The sequence below is a fragment of the Anabrus simplex genome, chromosome 1, assembly GCF_040414725.1.
Source record: "Anabrus simplex isolate iqAnaSimp1 chromosome 1, ASM4041472v1, whole genome shotgun sequence".
Classification (NCBI taxonomy): Eukaryota; Metazoa; Arthropoda; class Insecta; order Orthoptera; family Tettigoniidae; genus Anabrus; species Anabrus simplex.
Window position 1 is genome coordinate 785,537,660 of NC_090265.1, and position 27,627 is coordinate 785,565,286.

Genomic DNA, 27,627 nt, shown 5'->3' on the forward strand with positions numbered 1-27,627 from the left:
TGGTTCGTGGTCCGAGAGCTCTGCACTCCGACGGGCCAACCAAGCAGAGGATTAGTGACTACGGCTCTACCGTGGCTCTACGCCTCTGCATTTGGGGGACAGAGAGGAGCTGGTCCCCACCGTCAGCTTTTCTGAGAATGGTTTTCTGTCGTTTTCCATTCTCCTGCATTAAGGCGAATGCCGGGAATAGTAATAGAATCGGGTAATGTGTGGACAAACAGTGCAAGGCGACGTTATGGTCCGTTGGTTAGCTTCCCTTATGTCTGATCTGAAATGACCGTTAGTACATGTTCATAGTATATTTTATAATTATAATTTTTTATTCTTGCCCTAAAGGAGAGTGCAATGGAAAAGTTTAACGGCAAGTATCTTTGTGCATAACCGCAACCTGTACTCCATAAACACAATAGTTCGCCTCCATATCACCTCTGTTAAAAAAAGGAAAATTACTGAAGACATAAATGACATACCGACCTGTGACATTAGTTTGCTTTTAATGTTTATATTATTGACTGCATCTTAATACATACTTTGGCATGGGTTATACCATGCAAATTACCTGCTCCTATTTTCCGTTGAACATATACGCAGCCGGCTAGGAACAAATTGTCGCTAAGAGAAACGACAGGGAGGAGATATCGTGGTTGTTATTCTACCGCCCCCACCCACAATAAAGAAGAAACACGACGCTCTCTAGGACGGAGACTGACGACTGCGGATTCTGGCGTCATCTGTGTTGTTCATGATGCAAGTACACTGACTGACAGTGACAATGCAACACCAAGGAGGAGTGGTTCGAAAGGGATGAAAGTTGGGGAAAAAACAGAGACGGCACGGATGAATAATTGATGTTTATTTCAAACCGATATGCAGGTTACACAATGCGCACGGCATCGACTCAGTAGGATGTAGGACCACCGCGAGCGGCGATGCACGCAGAAACACGTCGAGGTACAGAGTCAATAAGAGTGCGGATGGTGTCCTGAGGGATGGTTCTCCATTCTCTGTCAACCATTTGCCACAGTTGGTCGTCCTTACGAGGCTGGGGCAGAGTTTGCAAACGGCGTCCAATGAGATCCCACACGTGTTCGATTGGTGAGAGATCCGGAGAGTACGCTGGCCACGGAAGCATCTGTACACCTCGTAGAGCCTGTTGGGAGATGCGAGCAGTGTGTGGGCGGGCATTATCCTGCTGAAACAGAGCATTGGGCAGCCCCTGAAGGTACGGGAGTGCCACCGGCCGCAGCACATGCTGCACGTAGCGGTGGGCATTTAACGTGCCTTGAATACGCACTAGAGGTGACGTGGAATCATACGCAATAGCGCCCCAAACCATGATGCCGCGTTGTCTAGCGGTAGGGCGCTCCACAGTTACGGCCGGATTTGACCTTTCTCCACGCCGACGCCACACTCGTCTGCGGTGACTATCACTGACAGAACAGAAGCGTGACTCATCGGAGAACACGACGTTCCGCCATTCCCTCATCCAAGTCGCTCTAGCCCGGCACCATGCCAGGCGTGCACGTCTATGCTGTGGAGTCAATAGTAGTCTTCTGAGCGGACGCCGGGAGTGCAGGCCTCCTTCAGCCAATCGACGGGAAATTATTCTGGTCGATATTGGAACAGCCAGGGTGTCTTGCACATGCTGAAGAATGGCGGTTGACGTGGCGTGCGGGGCTGCCACCGCTTGGCGGCGGATGCGCCGATCCTCGCGTGCTGATGTCACTCGGGCTGCGCCTGGACCCCTCGCACGTGCCACATGTCCCTGCGCCAACCATCTTCGCCACAGGCGCTGCACCGTGGACACATCCAAATGGGTATCGGCTGCGATTTGACGAAGCGACCAACCTGCCCTTCTCAGCCCGATCACCATACCCCTCGTAAAGTCGTCTGTCTGCTGGAAATGCCTCCGTTGACGGCGGCCTGGCATTCTTAGCTATACACGTGTCCTGTGGCACACGACAACACGTTCTACAATGACTGTCGGCTGAGAAATCACGGTACGAAGTGGGCCATTTGCCAACGCCGTGTCCCATTTATCGTTCGCTACGTGCGCAGCACAGCGGCGCATTTCACATCATGAGCATACCTCAGTGACGTCAGTCTACCCTTCAATTGCATAAAGTTCTGACCACTCCTTCTTGGTGTTGCATTTGCTCTGTCAGTCAGTGTAGAACAGACTTGTTGTTGGTTGAGACTTAATTTTTTAGTCTGGTTTGATACAGCACTTCGTGCCACCCTATCCTGTGCTAACCTTTTCATTTCTACGTAAGTACTACATCTACTCTAATCTAGTTGTCATATTCACACTTTGGCCTACTCATACCGTTCTTACCGCCTACAGTTCCCTCAACAACCAACTGAACAAGACCTCGGTATCTTAAGATGTGCCCTATCATCGATCTACTCTCAGAGTAAGGAAGGATATATCTATAAACCCTTTTTCTATGTACATGTGATAGGATCCGGTTTAGGCAGCATACTGTTTTTCAAGGGGTCCGGGTGTACATTTTCAACCGAATTGCTTCATATAGGCCTACAGCCCATTTTCTTTCGATGCATGGTCTCCTTTAAGGAACAGTGTGATAATTAGTCTATACGATAACCAAAGGAACCAGCCTCAAACCTGTCAGATTTGAGTTCAGTCGTTCAAGTAGTTTCTGCGTGAACGACTGACAGAAAGTCAATCAATCACTATTGATTTGCATTTAGGGCAGTCGCCCAGGTGGCAGATGCCCTATCTGTTGTTTCCCTAGATTGTTCTTAAATTATTTCAAAGAAATTGGAAATTTATTGAACATCTCCCTCGGTAAGTTATTCCAATCCCAAACTTCACTTGATATAAACGAGTACTTGTTCCGATTTGTCCTCTGAATTTCAACTTTATCTTCCTAGAAACGAATACTAGTTCCTTTTTGTCCTCTGAATTCCAACTTTATCTTCCTATTGTGATCTTTACTACTTTTAAAGACATCACTCAGACTTACTCGTCTACTAATGTCATTCCACGCCATCTCTCACTTAATCCAGCAGCTGGTCTCCTTTCTCCCAAGTCTTCCCAACCCAAACTTTGCAACATTTTTGTAACGCTACTCTTTTGTCGAAAATCATCCAAAACAAATCGAGCTGCTTTTCTTTGGATTTTTTTCCAGTTCTTGAATCAAGTAATCTTGGTGTGGATCCCATACACCGCAACCATACTCTATCTGGGGGTCTTACCAGAGACTAGTACGCCCTATCATTTACATCCTTACTACACCTCTAAACAGCCTCATAACCATTGCAGAGATCTGTACCTTTTATTTACAATCCCATTCATGTGGTTACCCCAACGAAGATCTGTTGTTACATTAACACAGTTACTTACAGTAATCCCAATAAGGAACTGTTACCCCATAAACGCAGTAATTAAATCTGAGGGGACTTTTCCTGTTTGTGAAACTCACAATATGACTTTTAACCCCGTTTATCATTTTACTATTACCTGCTGTCCATCTCACAACGTTATCGAGGTCATTTTGCAGTTGCTCACGATCTTGTAAATTATTTATTACTCTACACAGAATAACATCATCAGCAAAAAGCCTTATCTCTGATTCCACTTCTTTACTCATATCATATACATATATAAGAAATCATAAAGGTCCAATAATAGTGCCTTGAGGAATTTCCCTCTTAATTATTACTATATTTTCAGAAATACAGTAACCCATTCAGTCACTCTTTTGTATAGTCCAATTGCACCCATTTTTACCAGTAGTCTCTCACGATCAACCCTACTAAATGCCTTAGACATATCAATCGCGATACAGCCCATTTAAAGTCTAGAATCCAAGATATCTTTTATATCTGGCTGGAATCCTACAAGTTGAACTTCAGTGGAATAACCTTTCCTAAACACTAACTGCCTTCTGTCGAAGCAGTTATTAATTTCGCAAACATGTCTAATATAATCAGAAAGAATGCTTTCCCAAAGCTTACATGCGTTGCATGTCAAACTGACGGGCCTGTAATTTTCAGATTTATGTCTATCACCCTTTCCTTTATACACAGGGGCTGCTATAGCAACTCTCCATTCGTTTGGTATAGCTGCTTCATGCAAACAATAAACAAACTAGTACTTCATATATGGTACTATATCCCAATCCATTGTCTTTAGTATATACCCAGAAATATGATCAATTCCAGCCGCTTTACTAGTTTTCAAATTTTGTATCTTATTGTAATTGTCATTGTTATCATATGTAAATTTTAATCTTTAATATTAGTCACCACCTCTATCTGGACATTATCCTTGTAACCAACAATCTGTACATACTGCTGACTGAATACTTCTGCCTTATGAAGATCCTACCGAGCTCGATAGCTGCAGTCGCTTAAGTGCGGCCAGTATCCAGTATTCGGGAGATAGTAGGTTCGAACCCCACTGTCGGCAGCCCTGAAAATGTTTTTCTGTGGTTTCCAATTTTCACACGAGGCAAATGCTGGGGCTGTACCGGTACCTTAATTAAGGCCACGGCCGCTTCCTTGCCACTCCTAGCCCTTTCCTGTCCCATCGTCGCCGTAAGACCTATCTGTGTCGGTGCGACGTAAAGCAACTAGCAAACTGAAGATCCTCACAGACAGACAGACAGACATATCGTTGCTTCTGGGACAAAACCTCCTATGTGAAATACACTGACTGACAGTGACAATGCAACACCAAGGAGGAGTGGTTCGAAAGGGATGAAAGTTGGGGAAAAAACAGAGACGGCACGGATGAATAATTGATGTTTATTTCAAACCGATATGCAGGTTACACAATGCGCACGGCATCGACTCAGTAGGATGTAGGACCACCGCGAGCGGCGATGCACGCAGAAACACGTCGAGGTACAGAGTCAATAAGAGTGCGGATGGTGTCCTGAGGGATGGTTCTCCATTCTCTGTCAACCATTTGCCACAGTTGGTCGTCCGTACGAGGCTGGGGCAGAGTTTGCAAACGGCGTCCAATGAGATCCCACACGTGTTCGATTGGTGAGAGATCCGGAGAGTGCGCTGGCCACGGAAGCATCTGTACACCTCGTAGAGCCTGTTGGGAGATGCGAGCAGTGTGTGGGCGGGCATTATCCTGCTGAAACAGAGCATTGGGCAGCCCCTGAAGGTACGGGAGTGCCACCGGCCGCAGCACATGCTGCACGTAGCGGTGGGCATTTAACGTGCCTTGAATACTCACTAGAGGTGACGTGGAATCATACGCAATAGCACCCCAAACCATGATGCCGCGTTGTCTAGCGGTAGGGCGCTCCACAGTTACGGCCGGATTTGACCTTTCTCCACGCCGACGCCACACTCGTCTGCGGTGACTATCACTGACAGAACAGAAGCGTGACTCTTCGGAGAACACGACGTTCCGCCATTCCCTCATCCAAGTCGCTCTAGCCCGGCACCATGCCAGGCGTGCACGTCTATGCTGTGGAGTCAATAGTAGTCTTCTGAGCGGACGCCGGGAGTGCAGGCCTCCTTCAGCCAATCGACGGAAAATTGTTCTGGTCGATATTGGAACAGCCAGGGTGTCTTGCACATGCTGAAGAATGGCGGTTGACGTGGCGTGCGGGGCTGCCACCGCTTGGCGGCGGATGCGCCGATCCTCGCGTGCTGACGTCACTCGGGCTGCGCCTGGACCCCTCGCACGTGCCACATGTCCCTACGCCAACCATCTTCGCCACAGGCGCTGCACCGTGGACACATCCCTATGAGTATCGGCTGCGATTTGACGAAGCGACCAACCTGCCCTTCTCAGCCCGATCACCATACCCCTCGTAAAGTCGTCTGTCTGCTGGAAATGCCTCCGTTGACGGCGACCTGGCATTCTTAGCTATACACGTGTCCTGTGGTACACGACAACACGTTCTACAATGACTGTCGGCTGAGAAATCACGGTACGAAGTGGGCCATTTGCCAACGCCGTGTCCCATTTATCGTTCGCTACGTGCGCAGCACAGCGGCTCATTTCACATCATGAGCATACCTCAGTGACGTCAGTCTACCCTGCAATTGGCATAAAGTTCTGACCACTCCTTCTTGGTGTTGCATTTGCTCTGTCAGTCAGTGTATTTTAGCTCAGAAATTTGGCCGGTAAGGTTCTGTCATCTAAGGTGCAATATTGTGTGAATATTGTCAAGGCATTCTCGCGCTTCATAATGTATGTGCTGCGGGTCAGTATATCTCCAAACATATTACCACATAGGATGTTTTGTCCCGGCAACGACGATATATTTATACACCAGAAAGGCTTAGGATAAGGTAATTAGCGTGTGACACTATTTAATGTATTTGGTAATGGAACATTATGACTCTTACTGAGAAGCATAACTTTAGTCTTCATCATATTCATACTCATAATATATTTCCAGTTCGAATTTGAAGATCTCTGCATGGTGCAGAGATGACTAAATAATTCACCATTATTGTTCAGAGATCGAAAACATTGTTTATATCAGTTGGTAGAAAAGATACTAACTCAAGAACTACTTCAGGTTTATACTTCAAATGCTGCATTCATTTTCCACAATGCACAGAATAAAATCAATCAGTTTCTGAAAGCATACCGTAATCATTAAATTATCATACTCAATACATAGCTGAAAGACTGATTTTTTAAAAATAAATAAGTCTTTGTCATTATTTTGAATTAATCATAAAAGGGATTTTTATTACATATTTTAATAAAATATCATTGATTTACTGCACTAAAATGATATATTTTCACATACAATTTGTCTCCAAAACATGAGGCTCGCAAAATTCAAAGTGTCTTTGTCTTTCCTTAACAATAACATTTCTATTATTTATGTTCAGTTTCTGTTAGTTATTAAAAATATCGCAATGGCTGTCATTTTTTTTTTCTTAATGGAGCCTCAATGTCAACATAAAAATACTTGCACTTCCGCAGCCAAATAACAAGACCGACTCCAATCCTCAGGCCGTAATAAAAAAAAAAAAAAAAAAAAATAACCGGGCGAGTTGGCCGTGCGTGTAGAGGCGCGCGGCTGTGAGCTTGCATCCGGGAGATAGTAGGTTCGAATCCCACTATCGGCAGCCCTGAAAATGGTTTTCCGTGGTTTCCCATTTTCACACCAGGCAAATGCTGGGGCTGTACCTTAATTAAGGCCACGGCCGCTTCCTTCCAACTCCTAGGCCTTTCCTATCCCATCGTCGCCATAAGACCTGTCTGTGTCGGTGCGACGTAAAGCCCCTAGCAAAAAAAAAAAAAAAAAATAAAAATAAAAAAAACCATGGCGGCTGAAGTAGCCGGATTGCTGGTATTGGCTAACATGAAAATATCACGTACATAGTCCGGATACATGGCTAAATGGTTAGATTGTTGGCCTTTGTTCACAGGGGTCCAGGGTTCGATTCCCGACAGTGTCGGGAATTTTAACCATCATTAGTTAATTTCGCTTGCACGGGGGCTGGGTGTACGTGTTGTCTTCATCATTTCATTCTCATCACGACGTGCAGGTCGCCTACGGGAGTCAAATCGAAAGACCTGCACCTGGCGAGCCGAACATGTCCTCGGACACTCCCGGCACTAAAAGTCATACGTCATTTCATTTCATCACGTAGACATCATATAACCGACGGTAATTTAACATGATAAATGTAACATCACAGTGAAAATCACTTTTACACGTATGAAAACGCATCGTCAATATAATCACATATAATCAACTAGTATCACATTTTATATTCTACTAGAAAAGAGACCAACAAGCTCATTATTTAGAAATTTCAATTCGTCAAATAACGTTTTCTCTTAAATTTCACTTCGTTGGGTAGATGACAATACATGATACAACTGTTAAAATGATATTTCTAACATCAGTTTGAATGTTTCAAAATAAATTAAGGTGCGAAATTCCTCGATTTATTCGCTCTCATGAGAGCTATGAAACATAATTTGCTGCCTTAGGTTGCCTTAGTTTTGAGTGGTGGATAATTTCTTAAATTCAGCAACCAATGAAAGGGAAGTACGCCCGAAATAATAATGTTATTGGCTTTACGTCCCACTAACTATATTTTTTACGGTTTTCGGAGACATCGAAGTGCCAGAATTTAGTCCTGCAGTAGTTCTTTTACGTGACAGTAAATCTACCGGCACGAGGCTGACGTATTTGAGCACCTTCAAATACCTCCGGACTGAGCCAGGATCGAATCTGCCAACTTGGGGCACAAGTACACCCGAAATGATTATGCTAACCCAATGAATGGCCCTGGTAATGTTAACATAATGTTAACATATGGCATAACAGCACTTCGCACAATGATAGTAAACTTAGTATTGAAACGTTCAGACACTAAAGATATGATAGGTTTTTACACATTAAAGAACATGAGTGCATAAACTCTAATGACTAAACAATCACATGGATGGCAGTTCGTCGCAGTCTGCTTGATAACAGATAACCACAGCATGAATCGGAAGGTGCTGGTAGTGTAAAACCCTACGTTACAAGCCCAGCTAATCCCTCTAAGTCACTATTTCTTCTGTGTAACAGTACCTACATATTGCTCCATCTGTCACACTTATAAGTTTTGTTATACTCCAAGATCGAGCCAAACATTTCCGCAGGCAAAGCACAGATTATTGTAAAATACACTTGCATGTAAATCACTCGACCCTCTGAAGCACATAGACAATGGCGGAATATCACACTATCAGTTATATTCTATCTAAATTAATATGGTTAGAACACAAATAGTTTGGAAGTAGAGAAATGTCTTTCCAAACCTCAGACTTATTCTCAAAATGATGTATGCACGCTACAGTTTTGTCATGGACTTCAAAATATTCACGATATATATTCCTAATCCATTTCTCTCGTAATGTTCTATTCCGTAGTAAACTTAATAATAGTTGTATGAGAGGCATTGCCATAGTTAGACTAAAACCTGGTCCACCTAGTGCACTCATGTTCTTTAATGGGCAAAAACACGATCAAAACAAGCACATTCTTACATCACTGCGTATAATTACCGATCCTATGTGTCCACTGACTCATATAAATACACTCGTACACTTATATTCTACAAAGAAAATAATATTTTTCGTCAACTTTCATAAAATTACACCGACTACGAACGAAAACAACAAATCAAAACAAACCCACATTTCCAACAATTCCGGCTACTGGATTCGCCATCTTTGAAAGATCGAGAGTAGCATTAAAGTCTGAGGATTGGAGTCGGTCTTGCAAATAATATCCTTTGAAGATCATTTGTTTCTCAAAGGCTTTCGGAAAGAAAGATAAAACTATCCGGAACCAGCATGACTTGACATTAATGCCATCTGGTGATTTACAATTCACCTAAATTTGTCTCTCGGAGAGACGGACCATCGCACTTGTTGATGCAGCACACTGTCTCCCTGGGAGACGGTTGAAAGTTCTGGGGTTAAATGATAAAATATTTGAAAAAGTGATTCAAATACCCTGGTTGCTGGATTGACCATCAACTAAATCTGGATATAGAAATCAAGATAAGGATTGAGTTAGCGAGAAGAGGATATATGCGAATCATACAGTTACTCTGTTATTATTGGCTTAATTTAAATCTACGCCTTAAGTTTGTTAAGCGCTATGTTTGGTCTTTCCTCCTGTATGGAGTAGAATCATGGACTCTCAAAGTCGCTATGAAGCATATACTCGAAACGTTTGAGTTGTGTGTATATCGATGGATGCTGGAAAGACCTTGGACAGCACGGATGGCCAACCAAGAAGTCCTATTCAAAGTAGAATCAAAGATAGAGTTGTTTCACAGCAATGATAAAAAACCCAGCATGTCTTAGTCATATCCTTAGGCATAAATTCCTTACTTCTCTCTTATACTATAGTGTACAACAGCTTGTTAAACAGCTCAGGATAGGAATGGATGAGCTATAAGGATCGCCAAACTTCGTTCAGGAGACTGTACTGCAATAAGAAGATGAAGAAGAAGAAATAGTCGCCACAAGAGCTATCTGAGCCGGTGCGACGTAAAGCAAATTGTAAAAAAAGAGAAGAATTAAAAAGAAAGAACTACTGAGATTTGAATATATAAGTCTCCCTGCAGCTTTCAACCCAAGTCTTACTTACCAAGTAGAACGTGGAGTAGCAGAAGTAATAAGGACTTCATGGTGTGACTGTTGATATTTGGTAGAAACATCTGCTTTATATAGAACTTTTGGAACGATGCAGTGTATTATCATTATTACTGTACTCGTAGAGGACACCTCGTAATTCAGAGAAAGCGTGCTGCACGGTTCAGCCATTCCAGACATCCATTAAGATACCTTGGATTGCATACTTAACCATTTTTATTGTTAGAATGGGGGATTCATAAATAAATAAATAAATAAATAAATAAATAAATAAATAAATAAATAAATAAATAAATAAATAAATAAATAAATAAATAAATAAATAAACAAACAAATAAATAAATAAATAAATAAATAAATAAATAAATAAATAAATAAATAAATAAATAAATAAATAAATAAATAAATAAATAAATAAATAAATAATCTGTTTTGAGGGATTTTCGTCTCATGCTAGTCGATATGATCTAGAAGCATATGCTGTAATATCTCCATGTCATTCTGTCATGTTGGCTAGCAACATCAGTTTAATTTGTTCGAGGGTCTCTCGATCTTTTTTTGCTTACCCACTTAATATTCGCCAGAATGTCAATTATTATATTAAATGCATTATTATACACTGTGTCAGGCTCCATGGCTAAATTGTTACGTGCTGGCCTTTTGTCACAGGGGTCCCGGGTTCGATTCCCGGCGGGGTCGGGAATTTTAACGACCATTGGTTAATTTCGCTGGCACGGGGGCTGGGTGTATGTGTTGTCTTCATCATCATTTCATCCTCATAACCACGCGCAGGTTGCCTACGGGAGTCAAATCGAAAGACCTGCACCTGGCGAGCCGAGCATGTCCTCGAACAGTCCCGACACTAAAAAGCCATACGTCATTTCATTTTTCATTTTCCTCTTTCATTTCATTTAATCTTTTTCCTACTTTCGTTTGCGAGTAGCATATATACACTTAATATTTCCTTTTCATGACAAATAGTTTATGTAAGTCATGTTTGGATATTTTTATACATGTAATATTAAAATATAACAGTAGACCTGGAAACAACAATAAGGAAAAGACGGCTGCAGTTCTATGAACACATGGTCAGAACGGATCCAGCAAGGTTAAATAAACAAATTTTTAATAAAATATACTACTTGAAGAGCCAGGGGGGATAAACCAAGCAGATGAAGGAAGATCTCAAGAGGTTAGGAATTGCAGATGAAGAATGTCATGATAGAGACCAATTCAGGAAAAGACTTTCCAACACAAAAGTTCTTATAGAAGAAAAGAAAGAGTGCAGAGGGGGAAGATGGACTGGAGAGAGAAGAGTGCAACATTCTGAAAGAATGAAGGCACTGTGGAGAAAGAAGAAGAAGGGATGATAAAAAGTAAGTGAAGTGGTACTGGCGTGGTCCTAAGTTTGGCCGATTCGTAAGAAAGAAAGAAAGAAAATATAACAGTATGGCGTCTTAGGGAAGAAAATCTTGACAGAATACTGAGAATAGAAGAAGGTCCGTCAGGCGAGGAGAAGCTAATCTTTCTAGAGCAAACAGCCCCGAATAATAAATCATCTCAGACTAAGAAACTGGACTGTATCTTGAACAGTGACCCATCGCTGTGACCCGAAGAATTATCGTTAACCAAGCTTGGAGAACAATTTCGCTGAATGGTCCACCTCAGCTATTAGAGAAAAATAATGCAACTGGAGAGGACTCCATTCTGGCCGGAATCTGGAAGTGTACGGCAGCAAGACTGTGATTCAGCTCACTGAGGTCTCGGCCACTCCCGTGAAACTCTAATGGAGCTTTCGGTTCGAATCTGTAGCTGGCTTCAGGTTGTTCCAGTCACTTCTTTTAGATTGCGCTGGAGGTCGTTTACAGCGTGTAGATAGTTGTAGGACGGTTCTGTAAATGGTAGGCAAGTAGGCATGAAATGAAATATTTTAATATGTGATTAGAGGATATTCCACTCGAGGTGAAGTATTTCAAAGCCCAACCTCAATCCGTGGTCCCTTCTGACAAAGAATTAGTCATATAACGTCAAGTATTGCAGATATAATAGTGCCGGTTTGGACTGAAACCGACCTTGAACCTTATTTGAACTCACTCATATCGATTTTAAGCGATAGTTCCTTGATGCTATTTGTGTTGTTTGAATTCCATGTGCTTGTGCTATTTGAAATTGTAAACACTGTAAACATTTGCTCCTTGTGCTTGTTTATTAGAAATATAACTTCTCCAGTCCTTCTGAAATCCTGTATTTCCTGTTTTGAGCACACCTTAGGGGCTGGAGGCTGAATGATTCCATTCATGTATTTCTATGTAATTCCAGTCTCAGTGCATTTTATTCTGCTATTTTCATTTTTACGTGGCACTTGGATACTGTTGTGAAGCTGTGCTCTGCTGTCTTGCTCCTGAAGGGATTTATTATTTGTCAAAATAGGTCGGTACAGGCAGGCTGGGTCTCGGCCCACATGTGGGTACGGCTGGTCCGTGGTCCAACAGCTCTGCACTCTGGCCGGTCAACCGAGCAGAGGAGGGGTGGCCACCGCTCTACGCCTCTGCATTCGGGAGACGGGCAGGGTTGGACCTCACGGCTGGCCTCACCCATTGGCTGTCCTGAGAATGATTTACCGAGGTTTTCCATTTTCCTGCACTAAGGCGAATGCCGGGACAGTTCGTAGTATAGGCCACAGCCGCCAACCCCTCACCTTCTCCGAGCATCTCCTTCATCGTAACAAATCTTCCGGCCTGAGAGACGGCTTACCGCCTAAGAGGTCCGCCTCCCCCCTCAGGGGAGGAATGAAAACATTTTAATAGTAGTAGTAGTTGCCATAATGCCAGCTTTGTGTTAATGTGCCATTCATTCATTTCATAATAAAGCTACTTTTTGGTACGAGGTTATGCTCTCAATAACATAGTATCAGATCATTATTTACAACATAGTAGTACTTGAAAATATATGAATTACAGTATAATGTATTAGGAATGGCAATAGTAGAACTGCATTATAATCGCATAGTAAGGGAGGGGGCGGGGTAGGACGGGGGTTGGTGGGGATGGTGTCGGATGGGGGAGGGAGTAGCTGTGGTGAGCATAACCGCATGTGTGTCACTTCAAAAAGCAAAAAGCAAAGCAAAGTCATCTCCCTACAGGCCATGAAGGCCCTTGGAAGGGTTTCTTAAATTTCTGACTTCCTGACGGGGATTCGAACACGCGTCCTTCCGGGCGTACCGAACACGCCTATACCGCCTCGGCCAGGCAGCCCCTTGTGTGTCACTACGCCAGAAGTTAATTCTCTGCGCTATCGGTTGATAAACTCCACCACAGCCGGTCCCAAGCCCGGTTGAGTAAGGAAGAGGGAGCAGCAGTAACACCTCGTTACAAAACTTTAGTTCACCTGGCCCAGGTGATAGTACCTCGTAAGGGCCCCTTGTCAGGGCTACGGCGAAGACCTCAACGGCATTCATAATGGAGAAGATGGACTTTAGAAGAGTGTGGATGACGGAGGTGGCAGCTTTGTATCCGCGACTGATTTGCGCAACTTCGGTACAAATGTCAATGATGAAACCGGGAATCTCCCGGTATAAGGAAACCCCTTTTATCAAGAGCTAACAGCCTCTTTGGAGGGTTGATGAGCAGGTGGAAGGATGAGCACTCTTTTGCCCTATGTGATAAGAAATTGTTCCTAAAGGTGGATGAACTACCAGGTAGTCAACGGCATAGGATGGGGAAGGAAACGGGAAAGCACCTCATTAAAGATCCATATGGATATCCCAAGAATCACCGGTTCAAAATAATGAATGCTTCTTCTGTTAAATGTTCCGGAGGTAAAATATTCCCCTAATCCGATCTCTATAGCGGGTCAACTAAAGAAGCCACTTTCGGGAATAAAAGACGAATCGGTATTTGGAATGTTAAGACATTACTTCAAACTGGAAAGTTAAAGAACTTGATAAGGGAGATGGAAAGATGAGTTTAGGTGTATTAGGTCTAGCAGAAATATCCGCAACCGGGAGACTTTTAGAGTGGAAATTATCAGATCATCCATTCTGATACTGCAACTAATAGACCAGGTAATGGCGGCGTTTATATAATTTTACATATGAATTCAGGAGATAGAGTAAAACGATAGTCAGATAGTCAGATTTTAGTAAAAACTGATACCAAACCAAAAGACACATGGATAGTTCAAGTTTATATGCCGACAACTGATAAAAAGGATGAAGTGGTAGAACATTGTTACGAAGATCTAAAATGAATCAATAAGTAATATCAAAGGAGAAGAAAATTTGATCTTACTTGGAGACTGGAATGCAACTGTTCGTGAAGGAGTTGAATGATATGTTAATGATAAATTTGGACTAGGGAATAGAAATGAGAGAGGTGAAAGATTAATAGAATTTTGTACACAATGGACCGGTTGGTACACCTCTACGCCGCACACTTGAATTTTCCGCCATAAAGTACTCCTCTACAGGAGAAACTCTGAACTTTAACAACTGTATCAACTCATAAGTTTGCTCAGAAGATGTCACTACCGTAAATTTTGTGATTACGAAGTTGTCAGTACTGTGTGGAGTTCAACTTGTTTTGTTTTCTATTGATCAAGAAGTGTGGACATTCTCTGATAGATGTCTCTACACAAAAAACTATGACCATGCACCCTGGTGCGAAGTGGAAGAACTTTATTTGAAGAAATTTTGTATTCATAAGTTTGTTCTTTACTAAATTTCGTTCTATCATTTGTGGGTTGGCAATCTTTTCTTTCCGCCAGTTTTGAACTTAGCCAATCCAGAATTTCTGTAATTAATTATTGACCAATCGTGTCTTCTTCTTCGGTTTGGATGTGTAACTGTAAGCTACCCAATAAACGCCTGTGGGTGTGTCTTAATTATTCATGAAAGGTCTCGAATCTTCCCCGAGAGTATAAAAACTGCTGATTTTCCTGTCTCTCGGCCACTCGAACAACATCTAGCCTAGTGTATGGAAGTGTAGCAAGGGGCGGGTAGTGCCTCTTCCTTCGGGCAGCAGCTCTTCACAAAGGTAATGGCCGTTTAACATCTTTATTTTCTTGCTAGCTCAGCAGTTTTTGCTACTTGCTACTTGCTTTACGTCGCACCGACACAGATAGGTCTTACGGCGATGATGGGATGGGAAAGGCCTAGGAGTTGGAAGGAAGCGGCCGTGGCCTTAATTAAGGTACAGTCCCAGCATTTGCCTGGTGTGAAAATGGTAAACCACGGAAAACCATTTTCAGGGCTGCCGACAGTGGGGCTCGAACCCACGATCTCCCGGATGCAAGCTCACAGCCGCGCGCCTCTACTCGCCCGGTAGCTCAGCAGTTTAACCCTCGGGGAAGGTCCGAAACCTTTTTATTACGTAACCTATCTCTTAAACATGTAAAATTTTGTAAATCTTCATATAACTTTAACTGAAAATCGGGGATAGAGAGTGCTTTACCCTCTCGAGCTCCCTTTCATTTTGAATTCGAGGTGACTACGTTTTCGTAACCGTTCCTCTACTCTTCCGTTATGTATTAAATTTATTCTGTATACGAGTCACCTCCATAGTTTGGGAATAGCCCCTGCTTCATCGGCCTAGTGCCTCTTAGATTTTAAGAAGTTTCGTGTAGAAGTGCAAATTTACGCCTCCATTCAGTTTTGCATTTTGGGCCAATTACTTAACCTATTCTTTTTCAACGAAGGCCCAATATGTTGGGTACAAGATACCCCTGTTTCATTGTAAGTTGTGCCTTAATGGCAATCATGTGTAAAAGTCTGGTATTACCTTTATAAGCTTGAAAAATTGAGAGCGGGTTAGCTCTTTTATTTGTGGTAAAAGTGCCTCAGAGAGGCTTGATATTCGAAGGTGGGAGCAAGTGCTCCATGTTATTAGGGTTTTTCTGCCCTTTGGTAAATATGTGTGTGGGAGCTGAGAGCTCAGAAAATGTAAAGTGAAGGCTTGAAGCCTAAGTTCTGTTATACCACCAAATCTTGTCGTTCCTAGACTTACATTTTGTTACTGGTACCTTATTAGTTGTTGTTATTGGTTAAAGTTGGAAATTCTATATCAAAACTGTTAAGTTTGGCTGTTTTGAAAATATAACCTTTAATGAAATTTTAATTCATTTCTCGGCTTTGTAGTTAGACCCATTCCAGCCCGCACCTTCTTTCACCTCTGCATTCCACGGGTAACCCCGCAACACACGACATAAATTAGTAGTAACAAATACAATAATTCAGCACTACCCTAGAAGGAGATACGCGTAGTGACATACCGGGTGACATAAGAAGAGCTCAAATACATTACATATTAGTAAAATACAGATTTAAGAATCAAGTAAAGGATAGTAAAATTTACCGTGGAGCTGATATCAACAGTAATCATAATCATATGCAGTGCGAACTATAATTTAAAAATTGCAACGGAATGGAAAGAAACAATGATATATTCCTAGATTTATAGATGAGTCTACCAAAATTCTTTATGAACATGAAACAAATAAAATTGAACTAGAAGACGATGAACAACAATTAGGTGTAGAAGAGAACTGCAATAGAATTCTAGAATCAACAGAATCAGTTATAGGAAGAAAGAAAAGAGAAAATAGAAAAGAATTGATCAGTGAGGAGGTTGTAGACGTGATTAATAAAGGAAAGAAGTATAATAACTCTAATAATAAAGAAGACGTGAAGAAATATAATGTCATAAGAAATACGATCATAAGGAAAGTAAAACAAGATAAAGATAAATATTTATTAATTTGTGAAGATATCAACAAAAATATTAAAGCAGGACAAATAGATATTAGGAGGTTTTTGAAATAAGAAATACCCAAAAGAATGAGGAAAAATGTGGGAAAATCATATATTATGATGAATTGATTGCGAAGAGATGGAAAGAATATACAGAAGAATTGCATAAAGGATATAGCAGTAATTACATGTTAGAAGGCCAAGATGAAGTGGAAAAGGATAACTTGGGAGCACCTATTATGAAAGAAGAATTTGAGATGGCTCTACATGACATTAAAAATAAAAAAAGCTCCTGGGATTGATGAAATACCTGGAGAACTATTAAAACAATCAGGAGATAAAAATTACATTTACGAATTAAAATATAATATTTGTAGGACTGGAGAGTTACCTGGTGACTTTATACGTGTATAATAATACCATTACCAAAGCAATCTAATGCAAGATATTGTAAACAATACAGAACAGTGAGTGTAGTGAATCATGCCTCAAAAGTAATCACTAGAATAATATTACGGAGAACAGAAAGCAAAATAACAAAACAGTTATCAGAAAATCAATTTGGTTTTAGAAAAGGAGTGGGAACACGAGAAACAATATTAGTATTAAGGCAAGTGATTGGAAAAAAACATATAAAAAGATGCACTAACGTTTATAGCATTTGCTGATCTGGAGAAAGCGTTTGACAATGCAAATTGGAATGTTTTATTCAGTATTCTTTAACAAATAGGTATCAGCTTTAGATAAAAAAGAACCATATATAACGTCTATAAACAAGAAATAGGAGTAATTCACTGTGATAATGAAGAAGAAACAGGAAACAAATCTGGTGTTAATAACACAACTGATGTTTTGGATTCGTAATGTTAATGTTGACTGTTTGAATAACACAGTTTTCACAGATTATAAACAGTTACATTTCAGCTCTATGTGATGGGAAAGTACATAACAATTCTAGTTTTCGTGAAGGAAAGTCATGTTATAATATAAAAAGAGCAGAACATAATCAAATTTTCTCTGCAGTTTATTAGAGTGCCATACGGAAAAAAAGAGTCAGACAAGGATGTTCCTTATCTCCATATCTATTCAACATATAATTATGTACAAAAAACAGTGGACAGAGTAAGAGAGTAACTAGAAGTTGGAGTAACTATTCACGGGAATAAAGTTCACATGATAAGATTTGCCGATGACATAGCATTAATTATTGCAGAGAGTGAGGAAGATTTATAAATAATTCGTCATATGATGAATAAAATACTGGAAGAAGAATGCAATGCATGACAATAGATAAGGACGAAACACAATATTAGTATGCAGCAGAAGAAAAATAAGACGTACAGAGATAAAATTGGGAAACGAAACATTACAGGAAGTGTCTGAACTTACATACTTAGGAAGTAAAATAACGTGTGATGGAAAAAAGTTGTCGTGAGATCCTGAGTAGGATTGCTGATGTTAAGAAGAAGAACCGTTTACAGCAAAAACTATAAGTCTTAATGTGAAGATACAACTGTTGAAGACCTGCATATGGAGTATTGCTTTATGTGTAAGAGAAACTTGGTCATTGGGTGAAAGGGGAAAAGAGAGACTACTTGCATTAGAAACTTGGTTATAGAAAATTATTAAAAATTAGTTGGAGAGAAATGGTCACGAATGAAGAGCTGTTTAGAAGAGAAGAAGAGAGAAGATGTTTCATGACACAAATAAAAAGAGGTGTGATCATCTAATAGGACATATATTTAGATATAAAGAGTTATTGAAGAAAAAATAGAGGGAAAAATTATACAGGACGACCAAAATTAGAGTACATGACGAAAATATTAGATGACATGAGATGTAATTCCTACTACGAACTGAAAAGGAAATCAGACAAACATGAAGAATGGAGAACTGCTGCCAATCAGCCTCACGGCTGATGACTAGAGAGATCCGTTGATAATAATAGTAAGGAATTGCACACAATGCGCATTGTGGCGCTATCTCTGATTGCGTACTGAAACTACAAGTGACATCTGGCTTGCCAACGAAATTTATTATTGACTTTCATCTCTATCCTATTATATCCTCTTTCGTCTAGGCGTCTGGGACAACGGAGAAGTTGTCCTTTGATTGGATGTCAGCTTTGATCCACCTCCATCACAAGGAAGCAAATTTTAAAGATGTGAATAACTACCGGGCGATCTCTCTCCTCTCAGTGACGCACCAGGTCTTGCTGAAGGCCTTAGTAACAAGGACAGAGAATCAACTGGGCCGTCGACTGGAGGAATGAATACCAGTGAGGCTTCTGGAAGAGCAGGTCCTTTGCTGAGCAAATAATCAACCTGACAACTCCAAGAGTGGTAGTCACTTCGTTGATTTTAGGAAGGTCTAAGACTCAGTAGACAGATAAACCCTTAGTACAATTCTCGAAGAATTAGACTAGACCTGTGGAGGACAGGAAGCGCCGGTGTGATGTCAGGTCGCAGTAACGAGTTCAGCTATGGGAGGTTACCGCTCTCTGCACTACTTTCTCGCAGCCATACGGGAGATGTGTGGGATGCAGCGATTTCGGAGAAACAGGAAACAAATCTGGTGTTAATAACACAACTGATGTTTTGGATTCGTAATGTTAATGTTGACTGTTTGAATAACACAGTTTTCACAGATTATAAACAGTTACATTTCAGCTCTATGTGATGGGAAAGTACATAACAATTCTAGTTTTCGTGAAGGAAAGTCATATTATAATATAAAAAGAGCAGAACATAATCAAATTTTCTCTGCAGTTTAGAAGAGTGCCATACGGAACTATTACGTGGACATTTCCCTGCACTTCCTGTTTCGTTTTCCTTTTACTGGTTTATTAATTTTGGGACGTAATGTCTGGGCGATTTGTAACCAAAAACTTCATGTTAGGTTGTGATACGGAAGGTAGTGATTTTAAATTATTTTCTAATCTTGATTGATCATTTATTTATCATTTACTTGGATAAGGGCACCTCTATTATTGATACTTACATTGAGGTTAGTATGTTGATAGTCATGTCTCGTGATTTCAATATACCTGTATAACTAGTTAAGTAGGCAGCAGTGATGGGCCATTAGAAGAAAAAAAGAGAATAGTGTGGCGGTATTTGCCTTTTAGTGTATAGCCTTACGTGACGAATACTATAATTAGGATAGCACCCTACTTCACAGAAATTTACTGAGCTATGAATATTTTAATTATTCGTCGGAAACTTGAAATAGGGGTTCGATTTCCTTGAGAGCTGAAGGTTACCTCGGAAGGCCTTTAAACATGGGCGACTGACTTAGCGTGACAGATACATTATAGGTGGCACGACTGAACCTGGAATAGTAAGGTAACAAATATTTTATTACTACTTAAGGCAATGTGTCGTGGGGCAGGAAAAGAAATAATGTTTCACTGTGGGCGCACACCTGTATTTGAAACAATTATATGTGAACATCAAGTTTTATCATTAGTTTAAGCGGACGTCGTAAAATATGATTACGTGACTGATTTTGGAGGATAATGTGTGCTGGTAATGGTTATGGGTATATGCCACGTGTTACAGCCATTTACCCAACAGGCACAGAATTTCTATACGAATGACGTAAACTTGACTTTTTAACGTCTGTTGCGTACAATATTTTATTTCAAACTATTCTGTATTTACTTATATTCAATTAAATATTTAACTATAAAAGTTCTGATATGTCGCCACGCAAATCATCCATGTTTGATTCATGCAGTGACATTTCTTTTAATGTTGAAAACGTTTCTTAGCAGACAAAGTTTTGATCCCCTTACTACGAAAAAATGTAAAATTAAGGAATTCCTCAATTGTGCCGAACGTTGAAGGGCTAAGGGCCCGGAAAGGTTTTACATTTTGAGTCTTGAATAGCTCTATCAAACTAAAAAATTCGAAAATCACTTCCGGCCTAAATGCAGTTCCGGAAAAACAGCCTAAAATCGCTTGTTTCTGTACTCGCTTCCTTCTTCATCCAAATCCTATCCAAATTAACTTATTCAGATAATTCTTTCTGTAATGTGTTCCTTAGTTCAACACCCTCAGGCGGTTTTTTTTATATTTGAAGAATGTCCACACCGAATGTAGTTATAAGGACTTCAGTGAAACTGTGCATTGACTGACATTAGCGCTCGTAGTGGTAGAAAAAGGCAAACTGCTAATCTACAATAACAATGATTAAGAAAAGGATTGCAATTTTTAGGAATAAATAAAGAATATATTCTCGTTATTAGATTGTATTTACCTAAAAATCTTAGCTCATTCCTGGGATGTTTTCAACATTGAATCGCTTGCCCGAAGGGCTTGAATATTGTGGATTATTATTTATGTGTTGTTAAGAAAGATAAGAGCGGTGTACGTGGTGTTATGTGGTAATACAAAATCTAAATTAATATTATTTGAATAAGCGAACAGACCAATAAGCTACCGGAGTCGTAAACATGGTCTTCTGGTCCTGGATTAATGAAGGTAATACGAACTTTATAATATACCGTGATATATCCGATATTTATCTGTTGGAAATGGATTAACCTGTTCATCAGTCACTATTGCGAATGTGGCAGATTACTTGAAGTGGGAATGCAGAGACGCCATTTTTGGTGTAGGTGAGTAGGGAATCATGGTGCTGCAATTGGCGGAGAAACCTTTCAACAAGGTTAACCCTAAACTTGGAAAATAGGATACATATAATTTTTCCTCGTATGGCATCTAATATATTGAAGTTTGGCTCCTCTTACTATGCTGAAGTATTTATCTAGCATGTGCTGTCCTCTCAGAACGTGCTGCGGAACTAGATACAATAACAAGACAAGGTGGTTTCCCACAGGAACCGTTCATTGTTTCAGAGGTAAGTAACACTATTTTTGAAAATAGTTGTACATTACAATTTACAAATAAATGCCACAATATAATTTTAAAGAATGAAGCATTTTACCTATTACCTTCATGGAACTCTTCTAATTCATTATAATAATTATTTCTGTCTTCACAAAAAATGGTGTATCTCAGGAGACACATTGCCAAGCCCTGCGAGATTCGTAAATATAACCTCAAATTCTTAATTAGTTCGTTGTGGTGAAAATCTTTGGTGAAAATATGTTTAATGAGTTTGTTTTTACGTATTCTTTCAGGAGAAGATTTTTATAAGTCATGTGCCAGGAATAATTATACTCTCAATGCTGCCGGTTCAAGAGGCAGAATCTGACACAGAAAAAGATTTTGATAGAAATGCAGCCGAAGGAAGTTTATTTCAAAACTCAGAACAGGTATATCGTCCTGATTTTGAACTTCAGGAAGAAGACCTGATATACTCCGAAGATGAAGTAGGCTAAGGGGTGATACTGACATACCCAATGTCTAGAAAATGAAAATTCTTACTATCTCTGTTATCATAGCCGGTACGGTCAAAATGTTTAAGATAAATTATCGGAAATTTAATTCTACATAACTTTAGTTGTGTAGTATAGTAACAAAGATTTTTGTGAATTGAATTTTAGGCCTTCCCCATTACTACCATTTCACTCAGCGTGAATAAAGTTATTTATAGCCTAAATTGTAGTGGCTCATTCCCCGACTCATTCCGATTTTCATTAAGTTATCTTCGGCCATTTTCTCGTGATGCATGTACAGACAGACAGACAGACAGACAGACAGACAGACAGACAGACAGACAGACAGACAGACAGACAGACAGACAGACAGACAGACAGACAGACAGACAGACAGACAGACAGACAGACATGACGGAAAATTAAGAAGCAGGTTTCCTTTTTACTGTGAACACGGCCGATACAGAAATACCATTCATTTATAATTCTGAGCAATGTTCAGACAAAACTCTTTTATACATATAGATTTATTTATTTATTTATTTATTTATTTATTTATTTATTTATTTATTTATTTATTTATTTGATGAAGTTAGGGCTCGTGGCCCTCTCTTACATTTAAGAACGTAAATTACAGGATAATACAAAACTTATATAGGAGAAATATACTATTCTATTATAAATCGAAGATAAATAAGCAAAATAACAGATATGAAGAACATATAATGAAGAGAGAAAGCAAAGCTCAATAAATAAAAGAAATTAAATCAGGATAATAAGTACTTATCTGTTGTCTTCCGTACAAAATGAGTGATATGTTTCCCCAGGGCATATATTTTTATACAGAATTCATTCGTTGTTGAATACATTAATTCTCATCATTTATGTGCTTCAAGATACGTTATATATCATGATAGCAAGTTTAAAAGTAACATAAATCCTTCATTTACGTTTATTTATAGTGGATATTTTTTTACTTGCACGTGGTCCACGATGTAACAGATTCTGGCTTGCTCCTGCTAGGGTTAACCGCGGTGGTGTAATAAAATATTTAATATCAAGACCAGTTACGAGCACTACAACTTTTGAATTTCATTGTACATCACAGCAGTGCCCCACAGCCTCATAGGTTTCAAACAGTTGACGTGTAAAGAAACGGCATTGCCCATGTTCACTTTCAATTCAGATACATGCTAGTGCCAACAGTACACAGTACCAGCACCGGAAAAAACGGAGGGGGCAGAGGGGGCAAATATCCCGCAGGGTGCTCGGGACCGAAAAATGGATTAAAATCAAAAATTAAAGTTTAAATAACTTTAAATGCCAATAAGAATACAAATGTTTTTTTGTTTAAAAGTTTAAAAAAATTCCAAGGTAGCCTGTGTCAGTGTGCAGCAGAGAAGTATGACGTTAGCATTGTTGTTGTTGTTGTTACCCATTTCATACCAATTTTGCACTAGATTCTTTGGGGCTAAATGCGAAAGAATGTGCACTAATTTGCAACGAAGTAGCACAAAGGTTACTGCACAAATGTACCACAATGCTTGCTTTGAAAGATACACCAAAAATACCCCAACATTATGCCAATTTTGAACCATTATATATATGTGGGGTAAATACGAAGAAAATTGCACAAATTTTGCACTAAAATGACACCAAGGGAATTCCACAAATGCATCCAAATCTTTGGTCTAACTTTGGTGCACTTTTGAAGCAAATTTGGTTCACCAGTGGTGTTGACAATAAAGAAGGTTGATGAAAAACGTTGGTGTATTCTTGGCGCGAACTTGGTGCAGAAATTGTCTGATTAATTTAATTAATATTGAGTATAACTTTGGCGTAAAAATGTCACTTCTCTTGCAACAATTTCGTTGGTATAAAAATGGTGTAAGTTATTGTATGTAATTAAGGTGCAGTTTTGGTGCATTTTCATTGGTGTTAAATCGGTGCATTCATTGTCGCTTTTACAACCAATGAGCACCACAAATACACCACGTTTGCACAGATAACAATTTTTCACCAATTTGACACAATTATTACACCACTTTCTGGTGCAAAGTCCGCCGCTAGAGGCTGATAATCAGGTAAGGGTTGGTTAAAAGTAACTTGCAAGTTCACAGTTCTGGTCTAAATTAAGTGAGTGTTGTGGGTGGGGAGTGGGGGCGGGATTTTGGGGTCCTAGAATCCTGTCATCGGACGTTCACAGTACCATTCATTGATTTCTGGTAGTGACGGCTATGTCTGGAAAACGTAAACGAGTAGTGTTTATGATACGGCAGAAACTGGAAACTTGAAAAGGTAGTTCAACACAACATCTACCTTCGATTTATAATGGGGGTGAAACAAGAGTCCAGGATATCTGTAAAACAGAGACAAAATGAAAACATGGCAAATATCTTCTTATGCAAAACTAGCCACGTTGGAATGTTTTTAACGAGCATAAGCCAACAAGCAACTCACGTAATATGTGACAAAGAAGTCCACCGTTTCAAAGTATTGGGGACTGAAGGCATACATAATGCAGTTGATTAACGAGGTTTTAAAGAACCGTTTGATACTGTAACTGTTCCCTATCCTAAGCTTCACACTAGGGGAGACGAAAGTTAGCTGGGGACACATGAATATAAATATAAACTATATGTGGCTTGCCCGCAAATTGCCACGCAAATAGAATATCAATTATCATTCCATGGTTTCCCATTTCTCTATGTATTGTTTGATCGCCATCTTTACAGTTTGAAACAAAACTGTACAGCAAAATTTATATTGAATAGCATAGAGACTTATACTTAAATCACAGGGGTAGGATTTTAAATAAATACCCATTAAGTATCGCTTTGAGAAAGAAAATTAACGCAATATCTGGTCAAATTTATTTAAACAAAAAAAAAAAAATGAGATGAGTCGGAAAAGTTCCTTTTAGCTCGGAGGGAATTAAGAATTTAACGTTACTGTAATTAACTGTTGCTTGCATTATCTAATTGTGGCTCACCAATTGTAGCTACCGTTGAGGTCATCTGTATTCCGTGGTTACTCGTTCCCCTTTTCTCGTTGTAGACTGGCTCCATGGACATCCTTCCTTCCTTCTGAGATATGGTTTTGGCTATCAGGACTAGCACTCTCTAATTTCCTAGTATTTAAATTAGACATTGGCCCTATTCTTGTAAAAATTGATCACCGTTGATCTCAGAAGTAGAAAATTCAGTGTAATGAATTTTTCCATGTTATTAGAAAACTCCATCCAAGTAAGCTATTCTCCTGATACAATACAGACTAGTACCAAGTACCGTAGACGCGAACTAACGTAGTTCTTCGTCCAGAATAATATAGAATATATCACAAGCCGTATACTTGTGTCGTCTCACCCTGATCCGACAGCATCTCAGCAGCTACGTACTGTATCTCGAAGCGACCACTCACTGTCCCGAAAATAATAAATGTGTCTCGAAGCGACAACTCACTGTCCCAAAATAATTATTGTGTCTCTGGATTCCTCCGCGTGGAATAATATGCACGAGCCATCCCCTCCCTAGGTAACTGCTTCATACCAAGTCTCTTTACAACGTAGCATCGGATTCGTTGATATCATCATATCTTCCCTCTCCTCATTCTTCGCAAGAAACCAGTAGGCGTGTCGATGATGTAGTCTCGTAGCTTGCGCTAGCCTTGCGCGAGGGTCGCTGTATAATTCTTTGCTCATGAGCTAAACCCAGTGAGTCATCGTAAATTTCCAGCGTCAAGAATTACTTCTCCGTGTACACAAGTATGACATGAAATGATACAAACTCTGTCTCAACATATTGACCATATTTACAGTACATAATGAATTCCTATCTATAATTTAAATAATAAAAATATGTTCTAACATACATGTAATATGATTCCAAAAGCCTTCTTATTTACAATTGATTGAAGTTAAATTAACATGTCTCAATGAATAATTGCCGATGACAGATAATTTTGATATCGAGTGATATCACATAATTGGATTGTAGAATTACAATTAATATGGCTGGAGAAGCCTGGACGGTTACATACGCCCTCCTGTTATTTACAAATATAACGTATGTGAAAATAACACACTACACCAATGCGGCTGAATCATACATCATTGCCTCTTATAAACACTTAATACAAACATACATAATCAAATCTTGTATCTCACTGTAGAGTGTCTATTCCAATGATACCACATAACACTTATAATAACTCGTGCCGATTTCATTACGAAAGTTTGTCAGCACCACTCACAATATTTTACAATATTACAACAGGTAAATAACACTATCTTTGCACTACACCATCAAAGTGTTCTGCAGTTCTAGGTTATTATAATATATACACCACACACGTCATCACTCGTGGTTTACCTCTCTCAGATGGCAGCAAGCAATTTCTTGTTTTCATTACACAATAAAATTACTACTTAGAAAATTATTGCATTAATTTCCTTCTGCAGTTTCAATTTCATGTTATTCATGGCTTCTACAATAGTGTAAGGTCTGGGTTCACAGCCTGTACATGAATTCACGTTTTCTAACTCAAGTACATTTAGTGTTATCAAAACAACACCTGGGAGACATTACGCTTAATTCTCCGAAATGTATCGTCTCAGGGAGCGAATATTATAAGTGCCCAACATGACATGATCACCATCTTTCTATCTGTATGCACAAGGACCAACCCGACAATGAATCTGGAATGGACCCTGATAGAACAAAAATAATTTCTTCGTCACCTTCTCTTCACTGAACGAGAGCATGGGAACACGTAACAGAACAGAATCTCTTACCTGAAATTCGTCTAATACCTGATGTTTCTGCTGTTTGCTACGCTTCTCAGCTGCTTTAATCAAATTCTCTCTCGCTAATCTGACACATATCTTAGTGTCCCGCTGAGGTCCCTGTGTAATACCTAGTACTTTTGTCAGCTCATTCCTTGGATTTCTGCCAAAGTAAACCTCTAATGGAGTGAATTTCGTATTTTCATGCAGTACCATATTAATCCATTTCTCAATCAAAGCTAAAATACCCACCCACGCAGTGTGCTTGTCATGAACTAAAGATATAAACATCCTACCTAACTCCATCATCGTGCGTTCACACATATTCCCTTGCGGATTCTTAATTGAGGAAAAACATGTGTGATACGTAACTCTGTCATCACAGCCTTCCACTTCTTAGATGTAAATTGAAATCCGCTATCCGATAATAACCCCCTAGGCGTACATAATTCCTGAACATACTTGACACTAATAATCTTACTACAACTAAGACCTGTTGCTTTTCTCATCTGATACAATCTCACTAACTCGGAAAAAGCGTCAATCACCACAAATACGTATTGATAGCCATATTTACCACGAACTACTGGTCCAAATAAATCAATACAAACAAGATCACTAGATTTCTCAGTAAT

General features: G+C 39.8%; 1 protein-coding gene across 1 annotated transcript in view; it reads right to left on the bottom strand.

Moving 5' to 3' along the window:
* Positions 1–10,186, bottom strand: part of LOC137500885 (brachyurin-like) — a 168,495-nt gene extending 158,309 nt beyond the window's left edge. Inside the window, exon 1 of the mRNA XM_068227558.1 lies at positions 10,116–10,186. Within this exon, the coding sequence (XP_068083659.1) occupies positions 10,116–10,185 (70 nt within the window). The 5' untranslated portion in view covers position 10,186. The remainder of the gene's footprint in view (positions 1–10,115) is intronic.
* Between the last annotated feature and the right edge of the window lie 17,441 nt (positions 10,187–27,627).